The sequence below is a fragment of the Mobula birostris genome, chromosome 9 (assembly GCF_030028105.1).
Source record: "Mobula birostris isolate sMobBir1 chromosome 9, sMobBir1.hap1, whole genome shotgun sequence".
Taxonomy (NCBI): domain Eukaryota; kingdom Metazoa; phylum Chordata; class Chondrichthyes; order Myliobatiformes; family Myliobatidae; genus Mobula; species Mobula birostris.
Genome location: NC_092378.1, coordinates 31,234,232 through 31,260,101, shown reverse-complemented (window position 1 = coordinate 31,260,101; position 25,870 = coordinate 31,234,232). Strand labels below are relative to the sequence as shown.

General features: G+C 38.3%; 1 protein-coding gene across 7 annotated transcripts in view; it reads left to right on the top strand.

The window, feature by feature from the left end:
* The window catches only part of LOC140202643 (protein kinase C and casein kinase substrate in neurons protein 2-like), a 105,954-nt gene that overhangs the window by 67,667 nt on the left and 12,417 nt on the right, over positions 1-25,870 (top strand). For 6 of the 7 annotated variants that reach the window (XM_072267736.1, XM_072267739.1, XM_072267738.1 and 3 more), the window contains exons 4-9: positions 3,271-3,506; positions 4,256-4,411; positions 7,369-7,541; positions 9,211-9,331; positions 21,913-22,040; positions 24,533-24,634. In XM_072267736.1, the coding sequence (XP_072123837.1) occupies positions 3,271-3,506; positions 4,256-4,411; positions 7,369-7,541; positions 9,211-9,331; positions 21,913-22,040; positions 24,533-24,634 (916 nt within the window). The remainder of the gene's footprint in view (positions 1-3,270; positions 3,507-4,255; positions 4,412-7,368; positions 7,542-9,210; positions 9,332-21,912; positions 22,041-24,532; positions 24,635-25,870) is intronic. The other variant, XM_072267743.1, reaches the window with a different exon arrangement.

The window sequence follows — 25,870 nt, the reverse complement described above, 5'->3', positions numbered from 1 at the left end:
TTCAGTTCTTTGCAGTACATAGAACCCAAGCTGTACTACTTTCGATCTAGTAAAAAAAAACTCCATTCTCTGAGGACAGCTATGCCATGTTTCTTCTGTTCCTTCTCTTTTTCTACCTGCCTGCTTATTACCACACAGACAGAGGCCATTCAACCCATTTTGTCCACACTTGGTCCTAGCAGAGTAATTCCATCAGTCTTGTTCTCTCTTTTGTCTCCCTGTGATCCTGAAAATCCTCTCTCACAATCCCATCAACTCCCTTTGATTCTTTGACCACTTATCTACACTGGGGATAATATATTGTATCCAGTTAACCTATCGCGCGTCTTTGGGATGTGGAAGGAAACCAGAAGTCCTGTCATAGGGAAAAGATGTAAACTCTACACAGATACTGCTTAGATCCAGAATGAACCCACATTGCCTGAACTGTGAGGTAGTAGCACTGATTCCTGTACCATTGTGCCATCTTTCTCCACACTGTGCCACTTTTCAGTTACAAAGGGGTGGAAATGAGCACACGATTACAGGAGTGATGTAGAGGTGCTGAAGGGAAAGCTGCAACATGTTAAGTATCTCCTACAACTTTGTTAGAGCTGGAGAATGCAATGTTCAGCATGAAAGACTTCCTGTAATGGCTACTGTTCAGTCTTTGGGACTACTTTACTCTCTGCTTTCTTTTAAATTCAGTTTATTAAACTGTTTCACTAATGTTTGAACTCTTTGCTAGACTGAAGAATTTGCTTGCACCATTCACAATATTGAAACTTAACAGATCATACAACATTTTGTTGTAAAGAAAAACTTGTATTGCTTAAATTTTATGTTACTAATCTTCAACTTCCTGTGTAAAATGAATGCAAAAACTATATTCTATGGTTGCATTTATAATTATATTGTTAAGAAGTTAAAAAGTCAAAACATCTCACAATCTCAACAAGATGCCATCTTACTAGTTCTCCACACAGCTTTGGAGCAGCTAGATGAGTAAAACATACGTCAAATTGCTATTTATTAATTACAGCTTGGCATTCAGCGCCACTATCCCCACACTACTAATCAACAAACTTCAAATCTTGGGCCTCTGTACCTCCCTCTGCAACTGGATCCTCCACTTCCTTATCAGGGGACCACAGTCAGTGCAGGTTATTAATACCATCTCCTTGTTGACAATCAACACAGGCTCACCTCAATGATGAGTGCTTAGCCCACTGTTCTACTCTCTCATGATAGTGTGGCACAGCTCTAATGCTATCTATAAATTCACCAATGACAGCACTAATGTTGGCAGAATTTCAGATGGTGATGAGGAGATGTACATGAGTGAGGTAGATCAGCTGGTTGAGTTATGTCGCAACAACAACCTCAAATTCAAGGATTAGATTGTGGACTTCAGGAAGAGAAACTGGGGAAACACACACACCAGTCCTAATTGAGGAGTCAGTGGTGGAAAGTATGAGCAGTTTTAAGTTTCTGGACATCAACATCTGAAAGGATCTTTCCTGCACCCAACAAATTGATGCAGTCGTAAAGAAGTCACACCAGTGGCTCTACTTCATTAGGAGTTTGAGGAGATTTGGTACAGAATGTCACCAAAGACTCTTGCAAATTTCTGCAGATGTACAGTGGAGAGCATTCTGGTTGGTTGCATCATGGCCTCGTATAGCAGTTCCAATGCACAAGATCACAAGAGACTGCAGAAGATTGTAGATTCAACCAGTTACATCACAGCCACAACCCTCCCTACTATCGAGGAGATTATCAAGAGGCAATGCCTGAAGAAGGTGGTACCCACCATTAAAGGCCCTCACCATCTGGGACAGGCACATTTTCCATCACTACAATTGGGGAGGAGGTACAGGAGCCCAAAGACCCACATTCAACATCTGAAAAACAGCTTCTTCCCTTCCATCAGACTTCTGAATGGTTCATGAACACTATCTTGTTCATCTTTTGCACCATTTATTTATTTTGTAACTTATAGTGATGTTTAGGTCTTCCTGTGTACCGCTGCCGCAAAACAAGAAGTTTCATGACATCTCAGTGACAATAAACCTAGTTTTATTTCTGTTGTTTTTTTCACCAACCATTCAAAACTAGTACTTAGTCAATTGTGTGGTTTAAGATTGTGATTATATAACAATTACTATTTAATAGCATTATGTTCGCCCGAGTGACATCCAAAACTGTAACCTTTTGTACTGGTTCAGGCTACTTGCAAATCAATCACTCGCTCAGGCTGAAATTGAAAGACTCTGCACTGCATAATTCTACATAATTCTGCATAACTGCCACTTATCAGCATTAAAAAATACTGAAACCTTTAATTTAAGAAACCAATGAAGACTCTATAGGTCTTTAACTCAGTAATTTTGAATCAAGTTGCACACAGGTGGAGATAAGCCTATTTCCAACCTTATTATTTAAGGTTGGGGAATATATTGACTGGTTGCATCATGGCCTGATAGAGAAACACCAATGCCATTGAATGGAAAATCCTACATAAAGTAGTGGATATGGCCTAGTCTATCACAGGTAAAGCCCTCCCCACCGTTGAGCATATCTACATGGAGCGCTGTCACAGGAAAGCAACATCCATTATCAAGGACCCAGCCATGTAGACCATGCTCTCTTTTCGCTGCTGCCATCAGGAAGAAGGTACAGGAGCCTCAGGACCCACACTACCAGGTTCAGGAACAGTTATTACCCCCCAGCCAACAGGCTCTTGAGCCAGAGGGGATAATTTCACTTGCCCCATCATTGAACTGTTCCCACAACCTATGGAATCACTTTCAAGGACTCTTCATCTCATGTTCTCAATATTGCTTATTTTTTTCTTTGTAGATGTGCAGTTTGTTCTCTTTTGCATATTGACTGTTTGTCCGTCCTGTTGAGTGTGGTCTTTCATTGATTCTTGTTTTTCTTGGATTTACTGTGTATGCCCACAAAAAAAACAAATCTCAGGATTGTATATTGTGACACTTATGTACTTTGATAATAAATTTACTTTGAACTTTATTAATATAACTGAATTGTGTTGCCACTCTGTGTATCAAAAAATACATGCTTTTAAAGTAGAAATTCACAATGATTTGACCCTTCTCTAGAACATATTTTGTCCTTTCTATTCAAATCCTGAATTATCTCTTGAATGTTTCAATATTTGTTTTTGATAAAATTGAAGATAAGATGGTTGTTGACAGCTGTTAATATTTTGCAAATTGGCTCATATAAGTGTTCAAACAGGTTTATTGATTGGTGTCATCTTTGCAGGTCCACAATATGGTTCTTTGGAAAAAGCTTGGGTATCATTAATGACTGAGGCAGAAAAAGTCAGTGAGCTGCATCTGGAGGTCAAGAGTACATTGATGAATGAAGACTTTGAAAAGATCAAGAATTGGCAGAAGGAAGCCTACCACAAACAAATGATGGCAGGCTTCAAAGAAACCAAAGAGACAGATGATGGATTCCGTAAAGCACAGAAGCCATGGGCCAAAAAGCTGAAAGAGGTAGGGAGAAGCAGATCCGTCAAAATAAATTGATTAATATTGGTAATGTACAAATTTCTCCAGAGGTATTCTGGACAGTACATTTGAAGCAAATTTCCAAAATTCAGACTTTGGGGGAAACTAAAAGTGGAGGTGGGGGGGGGGGGGGGGCAGGGAAGAAAGATTTTTCTCATATCTGATTACAATGAAAAATATTCCACTTCAAATTGTACTGTTTCTAAGTGAAATTAATAGAGAACCAGTAACAAGTTCCTTGTCCATTCTTTTGAGATCCAGACATCACGGGTTTAAGATCAATGCAGAGCAGAACTTACCTTACATCATGACCTTAAGGACGGTCACCATGATTCTCCATGAGCCTTTGCTATTTGGTTTGATTTGCCTTTGAATAAGTTTGATTTTTAATGGTGATGTCAATGCACATTGAAAGCACTTTGCATCGACTCTTAGTTATAATATGAATTTAAAGGAATAAAAAACTTTTAAAGAGACACTTCCCATAACAAGATATATTGGATAAAGATAAAATATATGGAGGGCAGGAGCATGTTTGGAGCAAACACTGTTGCTTCAAATGCTGTGTAATTCTAGTTTTGTCATTATAATATGGATGTATTAAAATGCTGCAGTGTTGTGAAACATCAGTCTTGATTTGACAAGTGCTACAATTTATTACTGGTGTTTGTTAAATGTATCCTTAAGAAAAGAAAGTTTCCTGACAGCCAAACAACTTTATTTTCTTCTATAAGGTGGAAGCTGCCAAGAAAGCCTATCATGCAGCTTGTAAAGAAGAGAAATTAGCAATATCCAGGGAATCAAACAGTCGGTCAGATTCAAACGCAAGTGCAGAACAGATGAAGAAATTGCAGGAAAAAGTTGATAAATCTAAGCAAGATGTTCAAAAGGTAAAGCTGCCTTACAACTGATATTCAAGATTCAGTCAAATAGTAAGTTCGTATACATAGTATAAAACAGTATTGACAAGGAATCAGACTATGTTCACTTAATCCCAATTTAGTCAACTCTACAAAATCTCCCTCAATGATATATAAGCGCCGATGGCCAGTCTTAAAAAGAAGTACATGCAGGAATATACTTGGTGTTTATTTAATATCACTTTGCCTTGTTACTTCTATGATGATTTTGAGGCATGTGTTATAAAATTGAATTCAACAAATATGATGACTTATGGTCATGTAAAACTGCTTCCAAGATCCTTTTAAGGGAAGGAAAGCTTCTATCCCAATCACACCAGACATTTGTGGTTCAAATTCCATAGTATGTACTTGGCAATGCAATTGAGTGTCAGTTTGACCTCATTGTACTTACCAACTCACATTTAACAGCTGTTCTCTTCCAATTCCTTCAACACAGTCCTTTAGTTTAATCTGTTCCAGAATTGGAGGCAATATGTGCCAGGACTATGAGTATGAATAAAAGTGACTCATTGTTCTTACTGCATAAGAGAGAAATTAGGTGGTAAAGGAAATAATTTACATAAATTTGGCCCACACAAGTCAGGGATGGTGAACCAAAGCACACATGCCCAACATGACATGTTCAAAAAAACATTTGTTGGCATGTGGCATGCAATGCAGCCCCTGAATTCATTAAACCCAAACATAATAAAAAGATACATAATGATTATCTTTACTGCCAGATGCAGCATCAAATGATATTTTTTTAGAACCTAAGAGCAATGAGATGTTTTCACAGGAATCAGAATCAGGTTAATTATCACCAGCATGTGATGTGAAATTTGCTAACTTAGCAGCAGCAGTTCAATGCAATATATAATATAGAAGAAAAAAAACAAAATAATGATTATAATAACTAAATTGCAGTATACATATATTGAATAGATTAAAAATTGTGCAAAAAATCAGAAACACTCTATATTTAAAAAGTGAAGTAGTGTCCAAGGGTTCAATGTCCATTTAGGAATTGGATGGCAGAGGGGAAGAAGCTGTTTCTGAATCACTCAGTATGTGCCTTCACGCTTCTGTACATCCTACCCAATGGCAACAGCGAGAAAAGGGGATGCCCTGGGTTCCGGAGGTCCTTAATAATGGACACACTCTTCTTGAGACACAGCTCCTTGAAGATGTCCCGGGTACTTTGTAGGCTAGTACTCAAGATGGAGCCAACTAAATTCAAACCCTCTGCAGCTTCTTTCAATCCTGTGCAGTAGCCCCTCCATACCAGACAGTGATGCAGTCAGAATGTTCTCCATGGTACATCTATAGAAGTTTTTGAGTGTATTTGTTGGCATACCAAATCTCTTCAAACTCCGAATGAAGCATAGTCACTGTCTTGCCTTCTATATATAACTGCATCAATATGTTGCGACCAGGTTAGATTTTCAGAGATCTTGACACCCAGGAACTTGAAACTGATCACTCTCTCCACTTCTAATCCCTCTACGAGGATTGGTATGTGTTCCTTCATCTTACCCTTCCTGAAGCCCACAATCAGCTCTTTCATCTTAGTGACATTGAGTGCCAGGTTGTTGCTGTGACACCTCTCCACTAGTTGGCATATCTTGCTCCTGTACGCCCCCTCGTCACCACCTGAGATTCTGCCAACAATGGTTGTATCATCAGCAAATTTATAGATGGTATTTGAGTTATGCCTAGTCACACAGTCATGGGTATAGAGAGAGTAGAGCAGTGGGCTAAGCACACACCCCTGAGGTGCACCAGTATTGATTGTCAGTGAGGAGGAGTTGTTATCACCTCACACCAGCTTGGTGCCAGCTAGACTGTTGTGAAAACATGTTATGTTGGATGGTACGTTTTGAAATCCTCGCAGATTTAATGTACACATCTGATAGTAAATGTTGAGCCAGTTGGTATTGGCTTTGCTCTGCTTATATTTTTTTCTTTTGTCATTTGTGAATAAACACTAGATATTCAGTGACTACCTTATGTAGTTTAGCACCTCCATGAATATTCATGTGAGTTCTTATTTTCAGTGATGAACTTGGTTGTCTAGTTATAGAAGTAGACTTACTGATGAAATTAATGCTACATGCATAGGTCTTAAAACAACCAACTTTTAAATATTTGTCATTGTTACTGCAACAACAGAAGTCTCACTGAGTAAAGTGTTTAATTTACCTGATATTTTATGAAAATGCACCAAATCTTATAATTTCACATTCACATTTCTTGTGTTATATTTGAGTGAAATAACAATACTATTTAGAAATTGTTACTTTTTCCATCGTCTTTTAAAAGATTAATATTAATAATTTTGAGCAGGTTTTCTAAATGCTTCACTTATTTCAGTCTGTCTCTCTTACACTTTTATTCATAGAAAAACAATACCGTAAATAAGCAATGGCTCTCATTTTTCCTTTTTTTAAAAGGGTCCATAATTATTGTTACTAATTCATTAATCAATGATCTCTCTCAAAATTAACATGACGTGAGAGAATTCACTCTCACGTCAACTCTACGGAGAGCAAGAATTTCAGGTTGTATGTTGTATACATCTCTGATACGAAATGGAACCATTGAACCGCTGACAGTTTGGGCATGCTCTCTCAAAAAGGTTTGCCACACCTGGTCTATCTGTTGAAGCTACAATAATCATAACATTGACTGGAATGACTATTAAACAGAGATGTAAAATTGAATAATCTAATTTGGGCAGTGAAATATACAGTTCATTCTCTCATTCTCAATGTTAAATAATAAAAGCTTTCTCAAAATATAACTATGTGCATTTTAATAGAAATATGTAAATACTGCAAACTAGTAATTTCATTTAGTCCTACTTGTGTATTTCACAAATTACACTGATTAGCTTATGAAATATCAACGGATCTGCCTTTCTCAATTGATTTCATATCTTCTAGACAAAGGAAAAGTATGACAAAAGTCTGGAAGAGTTAAATAAATGTACACCGCAATATATGGAAAATATGGAACAAGTTTTTGATCAATGTCAACAGTTTGAAAAAAAACGATTAGATTTCTTTCAAGAGGTCCTTTTGGGGGTTAAACAGCATCTTGACCTATCTGCCACCAGGTAAGGATTAAAATATGCTTGGTATGAAATAGAACTGAAGAACTTAAAATACCAGCTCAATTAAATTCCAAATAAATTGAGGTGGCATTTTAAGTGACCACTAAAAGTTACTGAAGGAATATTGTTTCAAAGCATTTCACAGTTAGTAAGAATGGTGAAGTTGGAATGAAAGAGAGAAGTCATATGAGCAGAAAATTAGACACTATTAGTCTATTAAGAGTTTATATGGGACTGCCCACTAAGGTGATTTGTAAAGAAGAAGAGGTTAAGGAATTAGGATGTGTGAATTTAAATTTTGTTCACTGTGGCTAGAAAAGGGAGGCTTCAGGAATGATTTGTGTTGTCATATGTCAAGTAACAGCAGATCTGTAGGTGAAAGGCAAACAATTTTATAGAGTTTAAAGTAGATAGTTTTAGTGAGGGTTATGTGACTGTGGCTCATCTGAAGGTCAAAATGCCCAAAATCTGGCCTAGTTTTATAGTTGTCAGGTTGAGAAATGGAGACTTTTTTGGGGAAGTTTGGGATAGACTAAAGGCAGTGGTTTTGGCTTTCCTGATATACGGTATATTGGAGAAAATTTCAGCATATCTGCCATAGGATGTTTGATAAAAGCAGACAGAAGAATCAGCAGGGGTGGTGTTAAGGTGTATTTTAGTGTTGTAAATGAAGATGTAGAACTTGCCGTGTTTGGAAAGCTTTCCTGACGGACAGCTTGTAAATAGGAAATAAGAGGTTGCCATGGATAGCTCTTTAGTGGATGACAGAGGTAGGGGATGGAAGGAGAGGTCATGTGGGTGACTCGCTGCCTACACTACAAAATGAAAAAAAGCTGCTAAATGTGTTCTACCCAGCTTTGTAAGAAGAAGAGTTGGTGTGGTTAATGATATCAAAGGTTCAAGACTGGTCAAGGAGAAGAAAGAATTATTTTGTTCGTGTTAGAGGCATGTTATTTGTGCTCTAGCAAATGTTATTTTGGAGCTGTGGTAGGATAAAAGGTTAATTGGATATATTCAACAAGAGTTGCGAGACTGATTGGAGAGATAACTTTATATTTCTGATATTTTTTCTGCCAGCTGGATTTCCTACATTCCCACAAGGTTGACTCCTTTATAAACAAGGGCTAAACAATGTGATTTGTCAATTTGATAAAGGTGTCCAAATTGTGAAGGGCTGGGACATAACTGATAGAAATAGACCCTTTACAGCAATTGAAGTGTGCTGAATAAAAGGCCAATGATAAAAAGATTTTGGTGTGATCTTGTTTGGAATATGAAGTTAACAGCTTGGAAGAGAGATTTTTCATTCCTTAACTGCATAAGTAAATCTGCCTTGCTTTTTGAAAGTGCATTTTAATAATAAGTCTTGATTCATGTTCCTTATACTTGTCCAGCTCTAAATAGGGGAGTTATATAAACCTGAACTTTAATTGTAAATTGATATTCTCCTCCAGTTTAAAAATAATTATGTCAATTCTACATAAATGAAAGTAACTAGAAAATTATTCGAATATGGAGGTAGTACTGAAAGATAAACAGGAGCAAGGGATAGAATAGCTTTCACACTAACATCATGGTGGTGTAAGATGTAAGTATGCTTAGAGATTCTAATTTCTAATAATTGGTATGTTATAAATATTTGTTCCTTTGACAAACTTTTTTGCTTTCAAAGCTATACAGCTATATATCAAGAATTGGAGCATGCAATTAATTCAGCAGATTCTGAAGAAGACCTTAAGTGGTTCAGAAATACACATGGTCCAGGAATGTCTATGAACTGGCCCCAATTTGAGGTATGAAAGCTGAATTAAGTCCAATGGTATAGTTAGAAATCTGGCTCCTTCAATCTGTCTGTATTTGCTTTTAATAATCACTTATTATAATTCTATGTAACAAAGATGTCTACTTGTACATTTTTGCTGCACTTGATTATTTGAAACTACACTGATAATGATATTGTTTGCACAAAGGTTTGCACCTTTAAGCCGGCTTTGTCTTGGCTGCTGCTAAAACATTGCTGACTTGGTGTATTCTTGAAAGTGTTTAAGCTATTATTATGCCAGTATAATTACAGCTATTCATTCACCTATAATAATACTGTTTTCAATTTTTGTCTTGCCTTTGTTTTCTTCATCTCTTCAAGTAGTCTGCACTTTCTCATGATTTTCCACACTGTGGGGCACAGTTAAATTCATTATAACCTACAGAGGGTGTAATAGCATAGTGAATAAGTTAATATTGGTGTAGTAACTAGTGGCCTAGGTATTCAAACCTGAGGCGTGAATTCAAATCCCATTATTACTGATAAGGGTACAAATGAAATGTGAAACAAATCTAGAATTTTTAAAAATACTTATATCATTAATGATGAACACAAAGGTACTGAATTGCCATACATGAATATCTAACGTTCCTGCCTATTCAACATCTACATGTGACTCCAGAAATATGTTTTGTCTGGAAATTTATCCCGTAGCAAAATTGCCGATTTTTACTGCCCATTGGGTTGAGAATATACAACTTGCCAGTGATGTTTCACAGACTGTGAATGCAAAGTACTGCATGCTTCTTTGGGTGCTGCTTCATGGAATTTAAACTTTGTCATAAAATACAGGTGCTTTCATTTCTAATAATGAAAGGAGCATGCTAACAAAATGCATTTTTGTTGTTTTATACCTTCTGGTGTAATCTTGTTGCCTGCTACCTCCAACCTTCATATTCTAAAAGCTGTGCATCTTAGGAATAATCCAGTGTTGCATTCTACATATATGCTGAAGATGGCTCAAATTGTCCTTTTAACTACTTCACTTCTGTCATCAAACTGCCTTCCCAACAAGTATACCTACATCTGTTGCAGGTTTCTTCCTTAAATTTACTTTGACCTATTCCCTCCCCACTACCAACATCTTTACTTCATTGCTAATTATATATCACTCATAGGTACGTTGATGAGGACCTCGACACCATTATTGATGGTGTCGAGACTAGCGCATGACATGGATTTAAGTGAGGGAAAGTTGCGCAGCGTCAGCCTCACTCTCTCTTCCCAATTCCCATCTGGATCCAGTGGCAAGACAGAGTCGAGACGGCTGGAGATGGGACTAGGCGCAGTGGATGACCAGGACGTCTTCTGTGTCTTGTCCTGCTCTACACGTTCCACGACGCTTGCAGAGACCGCCTTCTTGACCGTTGGTCCTTCCATAGGTCTCGTCCGCTCAATCCGCCGGAGTCTGTCTTCACATGCTGGGATAGACAACTCCCTATCTCACCGAGGGTTTGAGACCCGTCAGCTACCCTCACCTGGTTTAGCCGGCTTGTCGAAGCCATTGCCCAGGGTGTGGCCGCTGTCGCATGCAAATAGTTACGGGGAGCCACTGTGAGAGCTGAGTGCCAGGTGGGGACCAAAGGTGGACTAACTGCCTTGAAACTGCCTCCAACTTTCAAATCCCTTACTCACTCTTCCTTCAGTTAGTCCTGACGAAGGGTCTTGGCCTGAAACGTTGACTGCACCTCTTCCTACAGATGCTGCCTGGCCTGCTGCGTTCACCAGCAACTTTGATGTGTGTTGCTTGAAAAGGACGTGACATGTTACCCCACCAGAGGTGCTACCCCTCCCTGACACCCCATATATATATACACATACACACACACACACACACACACACACACACACACACACACACACGTTTGTAAATAACATTGCTTGTCTCTATTTCCTGTTAAGCTTATCTGCTTTTGAAACCCTAACCTATGCTTTTTTTCTTGAAAAATCTGGCATTTACTCCATCTTGGAAATAATGCAAAACACTGCAGCTTGTGCCCTACTAACATCAAGTCTTATACATCTTTTATCTCTTTGCTTGCTGACTATCTTGGCACTTGATCAATGCATACCATAATTTTAAAATGCTCATTATTTTATTCAATTCTATTTATTCTTAACCAGGATCTTGTAATTTGGACAATTGGCTGTATCATCAGGTTCATTAGTGGTATGACTACTAGCAGGACTGAGGACGTCTAAGAACCAAAAGTTTATAAAATAATTCCCATCAATCCCTCACCTTACTAATTCTGTAATCTTGTCCATTAATAATCCTCAAGAAAATCTTCCTGTATTTTAGGCATCATAGCCTGTAAGGTTTTGTAACTCCAAAACATAAAAAATAATTGAAAGATAAACAAGGAGCCAAAGCCGGGGTTAATTTGTGTCTAGTTTATTTTTACTTTAGTGAATCGTGCACCTATGATGTGGTGGCATGATGATGTATGCCATTCACATACTTTTACATATAACCTATAATGAATTATTTAAGCAAACAAGAATGCTTAATCAATCAAACAAACCACAGCATGGTAGATTTTAAATTGTCCCATTCAAGTCTAAAATTTAATCACTGTGGAGGCTTTCTTACTCTTCTGGGATAATGTCTTTCCTGACTTGCTTGGCAGGTGAGACTTCTGGCTGTGAAACAATCTCGGGTTCTGGAGCCTCCTTCATGATGTTTGTAGGAATTGACTCTTGGACTGCAATAAGTGGTTCTGATGGCTCCGGACAGCTTTTCTTTTAAAAATTGACTCTGCTGTCCTCAACTGATTGATATAACATCAGATTCACAGTAGGACTGTGGTCCAGTTCTATCTTTAGTCTTGCCAAGTACCCACTAGATCACCTCTGTGGTCCCTTGCCAGGAGTGAAACAACAAACCTCCTTCTTTGAGATGCCCTCAGTTTTTCTCAGCTGTTTGCCCTGCATACTCCTTCTGAGATTCAGCTTGAGGAAGTCCAAGCATGAACACAAGGGACAAATTAGGAATAGCATAGCTGATGAATTGTTGGTTGTGGAGAGTGTTTCATCACAATATGCAGGAAGGAAATTGGCAAGCTTGTGATTCAGTGTTAGTGTAGTGTATTCTGCTGACATTGCTCACAGTGTGTTCTTTGTACTCTGGGCGAACCTTTCCACCAGGCCATTTGTAGTCAGGCTGTATGGTGCAGACGTACTATGTCTTATTCCATTCATTTTTAAAAAGTCTGAAACTGTTCCACAACAAACTGTAGTCCATTGTTACTGACTGTGTTCTAGAACACCAGTCCTTGAGAAGGTGCTTCTCAACACATCAACTGTGTGTGAGGCTCTAGTGGAGGCTATTAGAAATACTACTTTTGTAGCTGCATCCACTGTTATCAAGAAATTTGTGCCCATGAATGGTCTGACAAAATCTAGATGAATCCTCTGCCAGGACAATGCAGACCATTCTCAGGAATAGAAAGGTGCTGCTTTGGGCACCTTGGCTCCCCAGACAGTGCATGTCAAGCTGTTCGATATGCTGACCTATCCCAGGCCACCAAACATAACTTTGAGCCAAAACTTTCATTTTGTACATGCCTATATAACTCACATGTAGCTCCACAAAACTAGCTCTCAACTTGGATGGCACAACAACAATTGAATCCCCACATAAGGGCAGGTTCACCTCAGTGTTGGTAAAAATGGCAAACTGGAGTTTCTGCTACACATTCCATCCATTTTGGTTGGTCATGTAGACCTGAGACAGTGTCTGGTCTCTCCTGGTTTCCCTTTCAATCATCTCTGCCATAATAGGGAGTTTTTCAATTTGCATTAGGGAGAATACATCCAGAGGAGTGTCCTCTTTTGTAAATTTTTCAGGCATTTCTTTTTCCAAGAGCAAACAGGACAACCAGTCAGCATTTCCATGATTAGTCGTCCTCTTGAATGCAATCTTGTAATTGTCTCCTCTGAGAAACAGAGCCCATCTCTGCATTTGTGCTGTTGCTGTTAGTGAAACACCCTCTGTGGATTGAAAATTGGCACTAGTGGTTGATGATCAGTAATGAGGGTAAACCCTCTCCCATACAAATACTGGTTGAAATGTTTTACATCACAAAGCAGACTCAAGGCCTCTTTGTCAATCTGCGTGTAATTTTTCTCTGCAGCGGTAAGGGAACATGATGCAAAGGCTATGGGGAGTTCACTTCCATCACTCGTAACATGTAACATGACTGCAAAGGTGAAGTGGCACAGGCAAGCTTCACTGGACCATGTGTCTGATGTCACTATTTCCTTTGTGCTTTAGAAGACACCTCACACTGTCTTGTTCATTGTCATTTCTTCCCGATCTGCAGTAATGGGTTTAAGGGTGGAGCACAGTAGCCAGGTTTGGCAGAAACCTGTTATAGTAATTGACAGATCCTAAAAGGGAGACATAATTTGGCCTTGGGGCATTAACGACTGCTTGCATTTTCTTAGTACACATGTGTAAAACTTGTATGTCAATGTTGTGACTATAGTAAGTAATGCTTGGTTTAATGAAGTCGCACTTGTTGCATGGTGTTCTGAGCCCACAATCTTCTGGTCTTTTCAAAACTAAATTGAGATTTTGGAGATGTTCCTTGTCATTTTTACTGGTATCAATGATGTCATCCAGGTAACATTGAGTGCTTGGGCAGTCATGCAGTACCTGGTCCATTGCTTACTGCAGGTGCAGATGCTTCTCCAAAAATAAGCCTATTATAGCAATATAACTCTTTGTGAGTGTTTCTGGTGAGAAACACTTTGGACTCTTCTTCCATCTCTTATCTCTAGGTAGGCCTCAGTTAATTCCACTTTTCTGAAGTATTTCTCTCCTCCAAAAAGATCTGCAAAGATATCCTCTATCCTGGGCAGAAGGCATTGATCTACTTTCAGTACTGGGTTGATGGTGACCTTAAAATCACCACAGATCCTGACAGACCCATCCTTCTTGGCTACTGGGACCACCGAATTTGCCCATGGGCTCCACTCAACCTTGGAAAGAGTTCTTTCAGCCTCCATGCAATCTAGCTCACTTCCTACTTTATCATGGATGGTATAAGGAACCATATGGGCTTTGCAAAATTTGGATGTGGCATTTTTACTTAACACTATTTTACCATTAGTATGTTTGTGTTTTCCAATGTCATTCTTGAACACTGCTGTGGCATCATCCAGTATCTTAATTTGCTTTCAGTTGACGCTATTGTAGGGGATGTGGCATGCAAGTGGTGAATGGATCTCCAATCAAGTTATAGTTGTCTCAGCAAATCACATCCACACAATGCTGGCCCGCCTGCTGTTACCACATACAAACCCAGTGTGGCTTGTTGGATATTGTATTTCACTGTTACGAATGCCATTCCTACAGGAGTTATCTTTTCTCCAGTATAAGTTTTTAGTTGGATATCTGCAGGCTGCAGTTCAGTATACTGCTCAAACTCATTTTGTGGAATGACTGAAACAGCTGAGCCAGTGTCTAAATTTTAATTAATTTGCCATTCACTTCTGGTGTAAGCCACATTGCTTGTCTCTTGTTAGTTTCCATATTGTAAATCTCAAGGTTACCCAGTCCTGGCAACACACACTCAGTAGGCCAGGCAGCATCTATGGAAAAGAGTACAGTCGATGTTTTGGGCCAAGACCATTCCACAGGTCCTGTGGAAGGGTCTCAGCCCGAAACATCAACTGTAGAGTCCTGCAGAAGAGCCTTGGCTAGAAATGTTGACTGTTCTCTTTTCCAATGATGCTGCCTGGGCTGCCAAGTTCCTCCAGCATTTTCTGTGTGTTGCTTAGATTTCCGGCATCTGCAGTTTTTCTCTTGTTTGTGATTGAGCTCAGTCCTATGTCACTCTAATCATTATCAGATTTTTCATCAACAGCATGCAAATTAATGCTCTTTTTAGAACTGCAACTTGACTCTTTAGCTTTTTCTCTGTCCCGTGTAGTCCATTTATTTTTGTCTGCCCAACCTGCTCTTTGTATGTGTCCTACTTTGTTGCAGTTTCTGCAACTTTCACCTTTAAACCTGCATTGGTCTGGTACACGTGAACTCTTGCCAGAAGAGTAACGCAATTTGTTTGGCCGGTAGGTTTTTGATTAGACATTGCAATCCTGTTCACACTCACGTTCATTCCTGACTGTAAACTCCATTGTGTCTGTCTGCTGTTTCCATTGATACAGCGATTTCAACTGCTCTTTTAAACATGAGTTGTGCTTCAGCTAGGAGCTGTTTTTGAATGCTTTCTTGTAAGGTTCCACAGACTCATCACTGAACTCTCAATGCTCGGACAATTTCTTCAATTCGACCACGCAAGCTAAAATGGGCTCCCCTTCCTTTTGATTCTGCTTATGAAACCTAAGGTGTTCTGCAGTCAACATGGTTTTGGTTCAAAATGTTCCTGCATTACTTTCACATTATCAGTAAAGCTCATTTCTGCTGGTTTGGTTGGAGCAGCCAAACTTCTAAGTAAATTGTATGTGTTTAACACCAATGCACTTGGCAAAGCTAGCACTTGCTTTTCATTGGCTATTTCATTTGCTTCAAAATAGACCTCAATTCACTCAGTATACAATATCCGGCTTTCTTTTGTGCAATCGAACGTGCCTATCTTTCCAATGTAGCTAGCCATGCCTGCTTTTTTTCTTATTTATGATTATCACCCAGTGCTCATTTTCTGCCTTTTTTAACTTGACTGTGTCTGTCTCTTGAAGAAGCTTGTGCTGCTTTTTTTTTTACTTCACTATTTCTCATGGTGCTTTTTTGTTTAATTTTAACATCTTGCTGTGCTTCAACAGGTAGGCAGTTGTCACGGGTTCATTTAAGACTTCCTTGTTGGCACTATTATGTTTTGTAACTATAAAACATAAAAACTAATTGAAAGGAAAACAAGGAACCAGAGCCAGAGATAATTTGTATCTGGTTCATTTTTACTTTGGCGAGACACGAACGAATGATGTGGTGGTTTGATGATGCGTGCCATTCACATAGTTTTACATGTAACCCATAATGAATTATTTAAATGAACAAGAATGCTTAATCAAACAATATATTTACAATATTACTGAAATATTAAATAGACAACATATCCTACTCTTCGTCATCAGGTATGTCTTTTGCTACTTAGCTACCTAACTTCTTGTAGAACCCACCTTAATTAAGCATTATTTACCATCTTAATCTCTTAATTTTTTTTGTATGTTTCTGGGAATGGTTTTGGAGCACTTTCCCGCAATAAAGGTGCAGTAAGTCGCCCTGAAGTAAAATATCAGCCTTGATTTTATTGAATAGAGGGACTGAGTGACCCACTTCTGCTACTGATACTTACATAACTACAGGTTATTGTTCTTATTCTTGCAGTTGCTGTTGACATGATCAGTCCTCAGTCACTACAGTAGAGCAGCAATGCAAGGTTAAAAGTAGAAATGAAGCTGGAAACAATTGTCAGAGTTAATGTGCTGCTTTGATTTAATATGAATTTTACTTATAGCTGGCATACATTATGTTGGCATATTTAAATGCAATTCAAAGGTTAATATAACATAGATGGTGTTACATTTTGTAACTGTTTCTTCCCATTTTATTTCTGGCTATCAATGATCAGGATGAGGTTAGTATTTCTTTTGCTTCAGCCATTTTTAATGAAAAATATTCTTTAATTGCTCAAATAATTCCCGCTGATTCATGTTCTCTGACCTGCTGAATATATAGTGCCTATAAAAAGTATTCACCCCCTTGGAAGTTTTCATGTTTTGTTGTTTTATAATATTGAATCACAGTGGATTTAATTTGGCTTTTTGTTTTACATTGATCAACAGAAGAAGCCTTTCGTGTCAAAATGAAAACACACCTTTACAAAATGATCTAAATTAATTACCAATATAAAACAAAAAAATAATTGATTTCATAAGTATTCAGTCCCTTCAAGTCAGTACATAGTAGGTGCACCTTTGGCAGCAATTACAGCCTTGAGTCTGTGTGGATAAGTCTCCATCAGCTTTGTGCACCTGGACATTGCAATATTTCCCCATTCTTCTTTAGAAAACTGCTCAAGCTCAGTCAGATGCATGGGCATCATGAATGAACAGCCCTTTTCAAGTCCAGGCACAAATTCTCAATTGGACATTAAGCCAATCCTGTGTAGCTTTGGCTTTATGCTTGAGCTCATTGTCTAGCTAGAAAACCAATCTTCTCCCAAATTGCAGTTCTCTTGCAGATTGCAGCAGGTTTTCTTCCAGGGTTTCCATGTATTTTGCTGCATTCATTTTACCCGCTACCTTTGCAAGCCTTCCAGGGCCTGCTGCAGTGAAGCATCCCCACAGCATAATGCAGCCACCATCGTGCTTCACGGTAGGGATGGTGTGTTTTTGATGATATGCGGGGTTTGGCTTATGCCAAATATAGCATTTAGTCTGGCCAAAAAGCTCCATTTTTGTTTCATCAGACCGTAGAACCTTCTTCCAGCTGACTTTAATGTCTCCCACATGCCTTTTGGCAATCTCTAGCTGAGATTTTTGTGAGATTTTTCAACAGTGGCTTTCTCTTGGCCACTCTCCCATAAAGCTGCAACTGGTGAAGCACCCCCAGCCAACAGTTGTTTATGCGAAGTCTCTCCCATCTCAGCCACTAAAGCTTGTAACTCCTCCAGAGTCATCATAGGTCTCTTGGTGGCCTCCCTCACTAGTCCCCTTCTTGCACAGTTACTCAGTTTTTGAGGATTGTCTGCTCTAGGCAGATTTACAGCTGTGTCATATTCTTTCCATTTCTTGATTGACTTGCAGTAAACTGTATTCCAGGGGATATTCAGTGACTTGGAAATTTTCTTGTATCCATCTCCTGACTTGTGCTTATCAATAACCTTTTTGTGGAGTTGCTTGGAGTGTTCTTTTGTGTTCCTGGTGTGGTTTTTGCCAGGATACTGACTCACCAGCAGTTGGACCTACCAGATACAGGTGTATTTTTACTACAATCAATTGAAACACAGTGGCTGCACGCAGTTGATCGCCATTTAACTAATCATGTGACTTCTAAAAACCAATTGCCTGCACCAGTGTGTCATATTAAAGAGTGAGTACTTATGCAATCAATTATTTTGTGTTTTATATTTGTAATTAGATAACTTTAAGGATCTGTTTTCACTTTGACACAAAAGAGTTTTTCTGTTAATCAATGTCAAAAAAAACCAAATTAAATCCACTGTGATTCAGTGTTGTAAAACTACAAAACATGAAAACTCTGGGGGTGGGTGAATACTTTTTATAGGCACTGTAGATAACACAGTTTGCAGAAACATTCCATGTAAAACTTGTGGCTGAAAGTGCATACACTAAATATGACTAAACTTGTCAATTTTTGTTTAATTGTTAAATAGATCAGTAAGGCAGTAGCTAAAAAGTGTCCATTTAAAAGAAAATGTTAATTTTTGTATTTTGTTTTCTTTCTTGTCTCTGAAATATGCCTTTATCATTATTGGTTAAGTGAAATGCAGTCACTATTGTTGGATTGATAATTGAGCTGTAAAATCTTCATAACTAACATATGAATGACAGATATTCCCCTTCTGATGGATGAGGGCGTATGTTTAAAAAAAATCTCATAGATGTTCATCTTCTGTGAATGGTGTTGGTGCCTTGATTTAAAGGTAGTGTCTCCTGCAATGCAATAATACCTTCAGTATAATATTAAAACTTGAGTCTGAATATAGATCAACAATATACAATCACTGTGACCAAGGGATGAGAGTGGTACTGTGGAGCCTTGCTGAACCACTAACCTCATTTTATTCAACTTCTGTCTTTCTTGTTTTTTTGCATGTTTGGAAACATTTTTTTAATTTAGCTTGAAATACACTTAAAGGCACCATATTTGGCTTGATTCTTAAAAAAAACAACAAACTTGGAAAATCTTTCAGCAATGTGAATTGAGGTTGTGCAACTCAGACCTGGTCATAATGACTTGTAAAATTGTTGGAACCCTTATCTGTCAGCAATTATGATGGAACCGTAGGTAGAAAAATTTATGATGGAACCGTAGGTAGAAAAATTTCTGATGACACTTGATGTAGAGGAGAGAATATAAATGAAGCCTAATTGAATGTTTTGTGCTGCAGGAGAATGATTTTAAAAACCCAAGTTAATCTTGATATGTATAGGAAGAAGTACAGTCGACGTTTCGGGCCGAGACCCTTCGTCAGGACTAACTGACTCTCAGTTAGTCCTGACGAAGGGTCTCGGTCCGAAACGTCGACTGTACTTCTTCCTATAGATGCTTCCCGGCCTGTCGCATTCCACCAGCATTTTTTGTGTGTTGCTTGAATTTCCAGCATCTGCAGATTTCCTCGTGTTTGCGTTAATCTTGATATTAACATTTTGAAGTGAGGGGAGAGATGAATGGGTGCAATGGGGGAGTCCAAGGAAATTGCAGGTTTTCTCACTAATAATGGATGAAAAGTTGGGAGAATTCAGTAGTCAAAGACTGTTTGAGGAATTTAAGACCAGCGAGCTTGCAAGAGAAAGATGGGGATTAAAAAAAATAAACAAGTCAAAGTCTGATGATTTGCACAAGTTTCACATCAGTGTTTTGGATGGTGGTATTTGTACCAGTTGACATTTAACAACCTGAAAAAGTTTAAAAACCTAGAGCTGAGTGACAATGTTTCATGATCATACAGTGTTCAATTCAGCTTGCAACTCTACAGATTTTTTTTAAAAAAAAAGCAATGCCATGTTTTCATTGATCTGACTGATGGCAGATTCATTCTAATATTCATTCGAACAGAAGAAATAGCGTAGCCAGTTAACCTCTCGAGTCTGCTCTGCCATCAGTCAGAATATAGCCTACCCATCTAGGTCTTTACAGCACTTTCCCACACTCTTCCTGTACACATTGATTCCCTTGTGATTTAAATACCTGTCAGTCTTTTTCTTGAATATATTAAGTGACCTCTTCCATAGGTCACTGGGAGCAAGAATTCCGAAGATTCATGATCCTCTAAGAAAAATTACCTTTTCCTCCAACTGAAGTAGTCAACCCCTTATTCGGAAACCATTACCCCTAATTCTGCATCTCAGCATTCATCTTATCAATTCTCCTCAGAATCTTAGGTTTCAATGAATATAGGCCAAACCTTTAATCAGAAGTCCACCCCCTTTTCAAGGAATCAAGGAATCAATTCAATGAAATTCTCTGCAGTGCCCCCAATGTAAGCACATCCATCTTAAATATGAAAACCAAAACTGTATGGGTAGCAAGAGCTCTTTAAGGGTGCATCAAAGCTTCTCTGCTATTGTACTTCATACCCCTTGCAATAAATGCCAATATTTTATATCTTCATTCCTAATCACTTGCTGTACCTGAATGCCAATAATTTATTTCAAGTGCTAGGATTCCCAGATTCCTTTGTACAATAACCTTTTGTGGACTCACTCTAATCTCCAATCTGAAAATGACCCAATTGTTTTCTGTTAGTTAATTATTCCCATAACTATGCCAGTATCTGCAGCCCTCTGTGCTCTTATGCTTTGAACTTCTGTTTGCACCTTATCAAATGCCTTTTGGAAATCTAAAGAGATTATGTTCACTTGTTCTCCATTATTTAACTAGTTTGTTAAATCCTCTAAAAACTCCTGCAAATTTGTTTCTTCCACAAAACCATTCGGATATGATCTGGTATATGGCAAGCGGCATATGCCACGCAAGTGTGAAGAAATGGCCATTTCCAACAAGTACGAGCCTTACTTTCAACGTTTGTTGGTACTGTGGTATGCCTTCATGAGAAAGACTATAGCAATTTACCACCACCACCATCCTATGGACAATTGGATGTAACCCTAATATTGTGCGAAAAATTCCTCGTGACTGCTATGTAATCAGTTAGAATAGAATAGAATATCTTTATTGTCATTGTTGTGGAGCAATGAAACACAGTTTAGCAGCTTAACGTTTTGCAGCATGACAAAGAATATATTCATAAAATAAACTCTAAAACCTCAGGAGTGCAGTCCAAAATTAATAATATATGGATGGGGGGGTAGGACTATTGCACACCTGCCATTACTGGAAGTGTGATGCATTTAGCTGACGCTGTCTTAGGAGGGGAGGGGGTGTTATACATTTCACTGCTTGTGGGTAGAAGCTGTTAAGGAGTCTCTTTGTTTTTGTCCTTAATGCTCTGTATCTCTTCCCAGAAGGTAGAGGGGAAAACAGGTGATGTACAGGATGAGTGGGATCCTTTGAAATACAAGTAGCCTTCTTTTGAAGTCTGCCAGTATAAATGTCTCTGAGGGAGGGTAATGTTGTGCCAATAACCCGCTCTGCTAATCAGTTTTTTCAATTTCAACATTTTCTATTTGAATTTATAATAGAATTTCAGGTTTACTTTTGCTTCTGTGTCAGGTTTTGAAATACACTGAGGCAGCTTACAGAAATCGCACACTGGCCTTATTCCAGATTATTTTGAAGATAGCAACAATTTTTAACTAAATGTGGCAACATTTAATATATTTAATTGGCTAAATGTGCTGGAAAATTATTTTTTCATTCAGTGTTACTTATAATAATAGGAATGGAGTGTAGATGTCAATCGCACACTCGGCAGGAGAGAAAAGCCGAAAAAGACTGGAGATGGAGTGATCTTGACAAGCGTCAGTCAGACGGGTGATCAGGGAGTCCAGCCGTCAAAATACAACAGGTAGGAGGTTGAGTAATTGCAAACTATTGTTAGCTCACCATTGAGGAAAAAATTAACACACAATATTCCTCGACAGTGCATATAGTGCATATGAGTATTTTGGTGACTCTTTGTACAGAATACAGTGATACAGCAAAACTGAGTGCCCTTGTATATGAAATGCAAAGTTCCTATGCAGGTATGACAAGTAATTAGGAAGGCAAAAATAATGTTGGCCATAATTGCAAAGGGGATATGGTATTAGAGTAAAGAAGTCTTGCTTTAACTGTGTAGGATGTTTGAATGCATGGGTATATTACATACTGTATAATACGTATGGAACACTTTTTGTTTCTGTATATGGAAGAATATACTTGCATTGGTTCACTGAGTTGATTCCTGGGAAGAAGGGGTTGAATTAGAAGGAAAAATTGAGAAGACAGGGCCTCTGCTGTTTGAAGATTAGAAAACCAAGAGGTGACTTGAAGCAGATAATGAGAGGACCTTCAGGAAAAAAAAAATTAGAATAAGGGAACATGCATGTCACCTCTTCCTTTCAACAAGGTAATGACCAATCTTTTGCCTAAATGGTGCAGTCCTGGGCGATTGATGAGGGCAGGGTAGTAGAAGTTATCTGTATGGACTTTAGTCAGACCTTTTTGACAACATGTATGGGAGGCTGATCTGAAAAGTTAGATAATATGGGATCCTGGGTGAGCTAACCAGTTGGCGAAGTGGTAGGAGTGGGAGTGTGGTGGTGGAGGACTGTTTTACAGATTGAAAGACTGTGCTACAGGGATCATCCTGGGTCCCCTGTTGTTTCTCACCATTACCAATATTTGAATGAGAATGAAGATGGTACCAAAATTTGTGGCGTAGTGGACAGTGAAGAAGGTCTTCTAAGATTAAAACAGAATCTAGATCAAATGGAAAAGTGGGAAAAGGAAGAATAGGTAAAATTTAATTCTGAGAATTTGAAGTGATGCATTTTGAGAAGTTAAGGCAAGGCAGAGGCCTGGAGTGTGTTGTTGAACAGAGATCTAGGGATCAAAATATATAGTTCCCTTAAAGTGTTGACACAGCTGGATGGGTGGTGAAGAAGACATTTGGCATGCTTATTTTCATTGGTCAGGGCAATGAGTATCAAGACTTGTGATGTTATGTTACAGCTGTACAAGATGCTGGTGAGACAGCACTTGGAGTATTGTGTGCAGTTCTGATGCCTAGCTCTAGGGAGGATGTCATTAAGCTAGAGAGGTTGCAGAAAAGATTCACAGATCCGCCTTGAAAATAACAGAGGAGGTTGAGGGACATGTAATCTGCTCGTGATGTTCTTACATTCATACTGACATTCGCAAATTCTTGTCATGCTTATCAAATTGTGCAATGTTTATGAAACTGGGGCTTCTGTAGAAAAGCCTGGATTCTTTAAATACATTACTGTCCCCCCCAACAGATCTGAGTGGAACCAGGCAACCATTTAGTGATGAACTAAAGATGTTAATGATTCAGTTGTAAATTTTTTAGTTAATAGGCAAGTTTAAGATTTGTCTTTTTTAAAAAAGTATTCTGTACAAATTGCACCGAATATTTCTGAGATTATTCTCAGTCAATTTCTCAAGACTGAAGTTTCACAGAAGTCATTTTACTGCTTGACTGTACCATTAGAAAGATATCCAGATAATCTGTGGAGGTTTGCCAATGTGTCTGAATCAAACTTAAAGACCCACCAGCATTAGAGGTTGTTGATTGAATCATATGGCTTGGCAAGGTACAGACAAATCATTGATAAATTTCTAATTAGACTGCTAACTGGCATGTTGTGAGCAATGCCACTTTAGATGTAAAAATTTACCTTGGTACCAAGATGGTAGCGTAGCAGTTAGTGTGACACTATTACAGCTGGGGCACCGGAGTTCAGTCCTGGCATCCTCTCTAAGAAGTCTCTGTACGTCCTCCCCATGGAGTGCTCGAGTTTTATCGGGTTTTTTAGTTTCCTCCCACAGTCCAAAGACGTACTGGGCAGGTTAATTGATCATTGTAAATTGTCCCGTGGTTAAATTGGGGTTGTCAGGGGTTGCTGGGTGGTGCAGCTCAAAGGGCCAGAAGGGCCTATTCTGCATTGTATCTTTAAATAAATAAAAAGTCCAGATAGACTGGGATAAATATCTGCAGAACTCTTGACTAAAATTGCAATTACACAAGATCTTGAAATGCAGAATATGATTTTTGCTGATAAAGTACATGTATGTTGGGATTTGACTGCATATGCTAAAAGCAGGAGAGAAACTATACTGAAATACAAGAATGTATTAATTAGCAAAAGGTATTGTTATGTTTTGTGGATTAGTTTGTGTTTGGAAAAAGTCATTGCTGGTGCATTTAACAACCGTTTCATGAAGCTCCAGCAACATAAGTAACCTTATTTCTGACAGCTGACGGAAGAGTACTGATTGAATGTCATTGTGAAAGAAACCTGCTCTTAATGAAGTTATTTCAAATGACATTCTTAGTGTCCGGAGTACTACCAGCTCGATACGTTCCAGTTGTAACCCATTTGACGAGGAGGAGAATGAAAAGCCTGTCGATGAGAAGGAGAACACAATTCCAAAAAAGTCGGTGAAAAATTGTTTTTGAACTTCACAGTTATGTTCTTCTGCTTAACATTTCCTCATTAAATCAACAAAGACATTGGACTGATTAATGCATGGATTTCTGCAGAGCTGTGTATTTCAGAGATTCCAAATGTATTGTTTCTTCCTTTAAACAGTTATCTATTTGGAGTCTTAGTTTTTATACTTGTTTCTTCTGACATTAAACTATGTCATTTTAACATTGCTTAAATATTGATCTGCTTTCCTTATGCTTATGTGTATTCTGTAATGTTCTTGAACTTGAACTGGTGTATGTGTTGACGTTATTTTTTTTATAAAACTTATGATGTTCAGTTTATGGAATCTGCTATTTGGTAGAAACTAACCACTTGAGTTAGACAAGTGATTAATTTTGTCATAATACTCTGCTTCATAAGGAAAAGGATATCCTATTTATTTTTAATAATCAGGGGAATACATATTTACACAAGTGTCATTAGAATTTAGATCCAAGGTAATGAGTTGAGATCATGCTGCTCTCTGCCATGATGAATTGATCCATTTTATGGCTTAGTGCCCAAATCTGACTGTGGCCCTTAAATACTGAAGCATTACTTATTCTTTTCCATACCCTTACAGGTAAAGGTTGGTGTTCCATTTAGATTTTTGCTACTTTTTGTTGCTAAATGGTGGACATGAACAATTTGTTCAGTTGCTGCTCATTATAATTAAACCTAATCTTGCCTCCACCATTTATCCACACAGGCACAGTTCCATCAGGAACTCTCAAGAATAAGAATCCAGTATATTTTTCACATGTTGGGGGCAGACACGTTATTCTTGCCTCACTTATTTAAGTCAAGGTTGACTACCCCTGCCTGCATAGAGCAAAAATCAAACTTCCCCACTCTGCAGTGTACAGCTCAGTTAATTTATTTTTGAACTAGTTTTGATCTCGAATAGGAAATTAGTTTAGTAGCATAACTGAACATAAGCCAAGTATCTTTATTTTTGGACAGTAATTACTGAACATTTATTTTCATGATTGTGTGCTATCATTATTGAATAATCAAAAATTTCTCTCATAGTACTTTTTTTTTAACTATTGATCCTGATGTGATTTCAAATTGTATGGAAGGTTTGATGCCAACTCTCAGACCTTACAAGCTCCCAAATTCCATCACTTTCATTGCCAAATCCACTCATGGCAAGAACCAGAATTGCTTTTCTTATTATGGAAAAGGACTACAAATCACT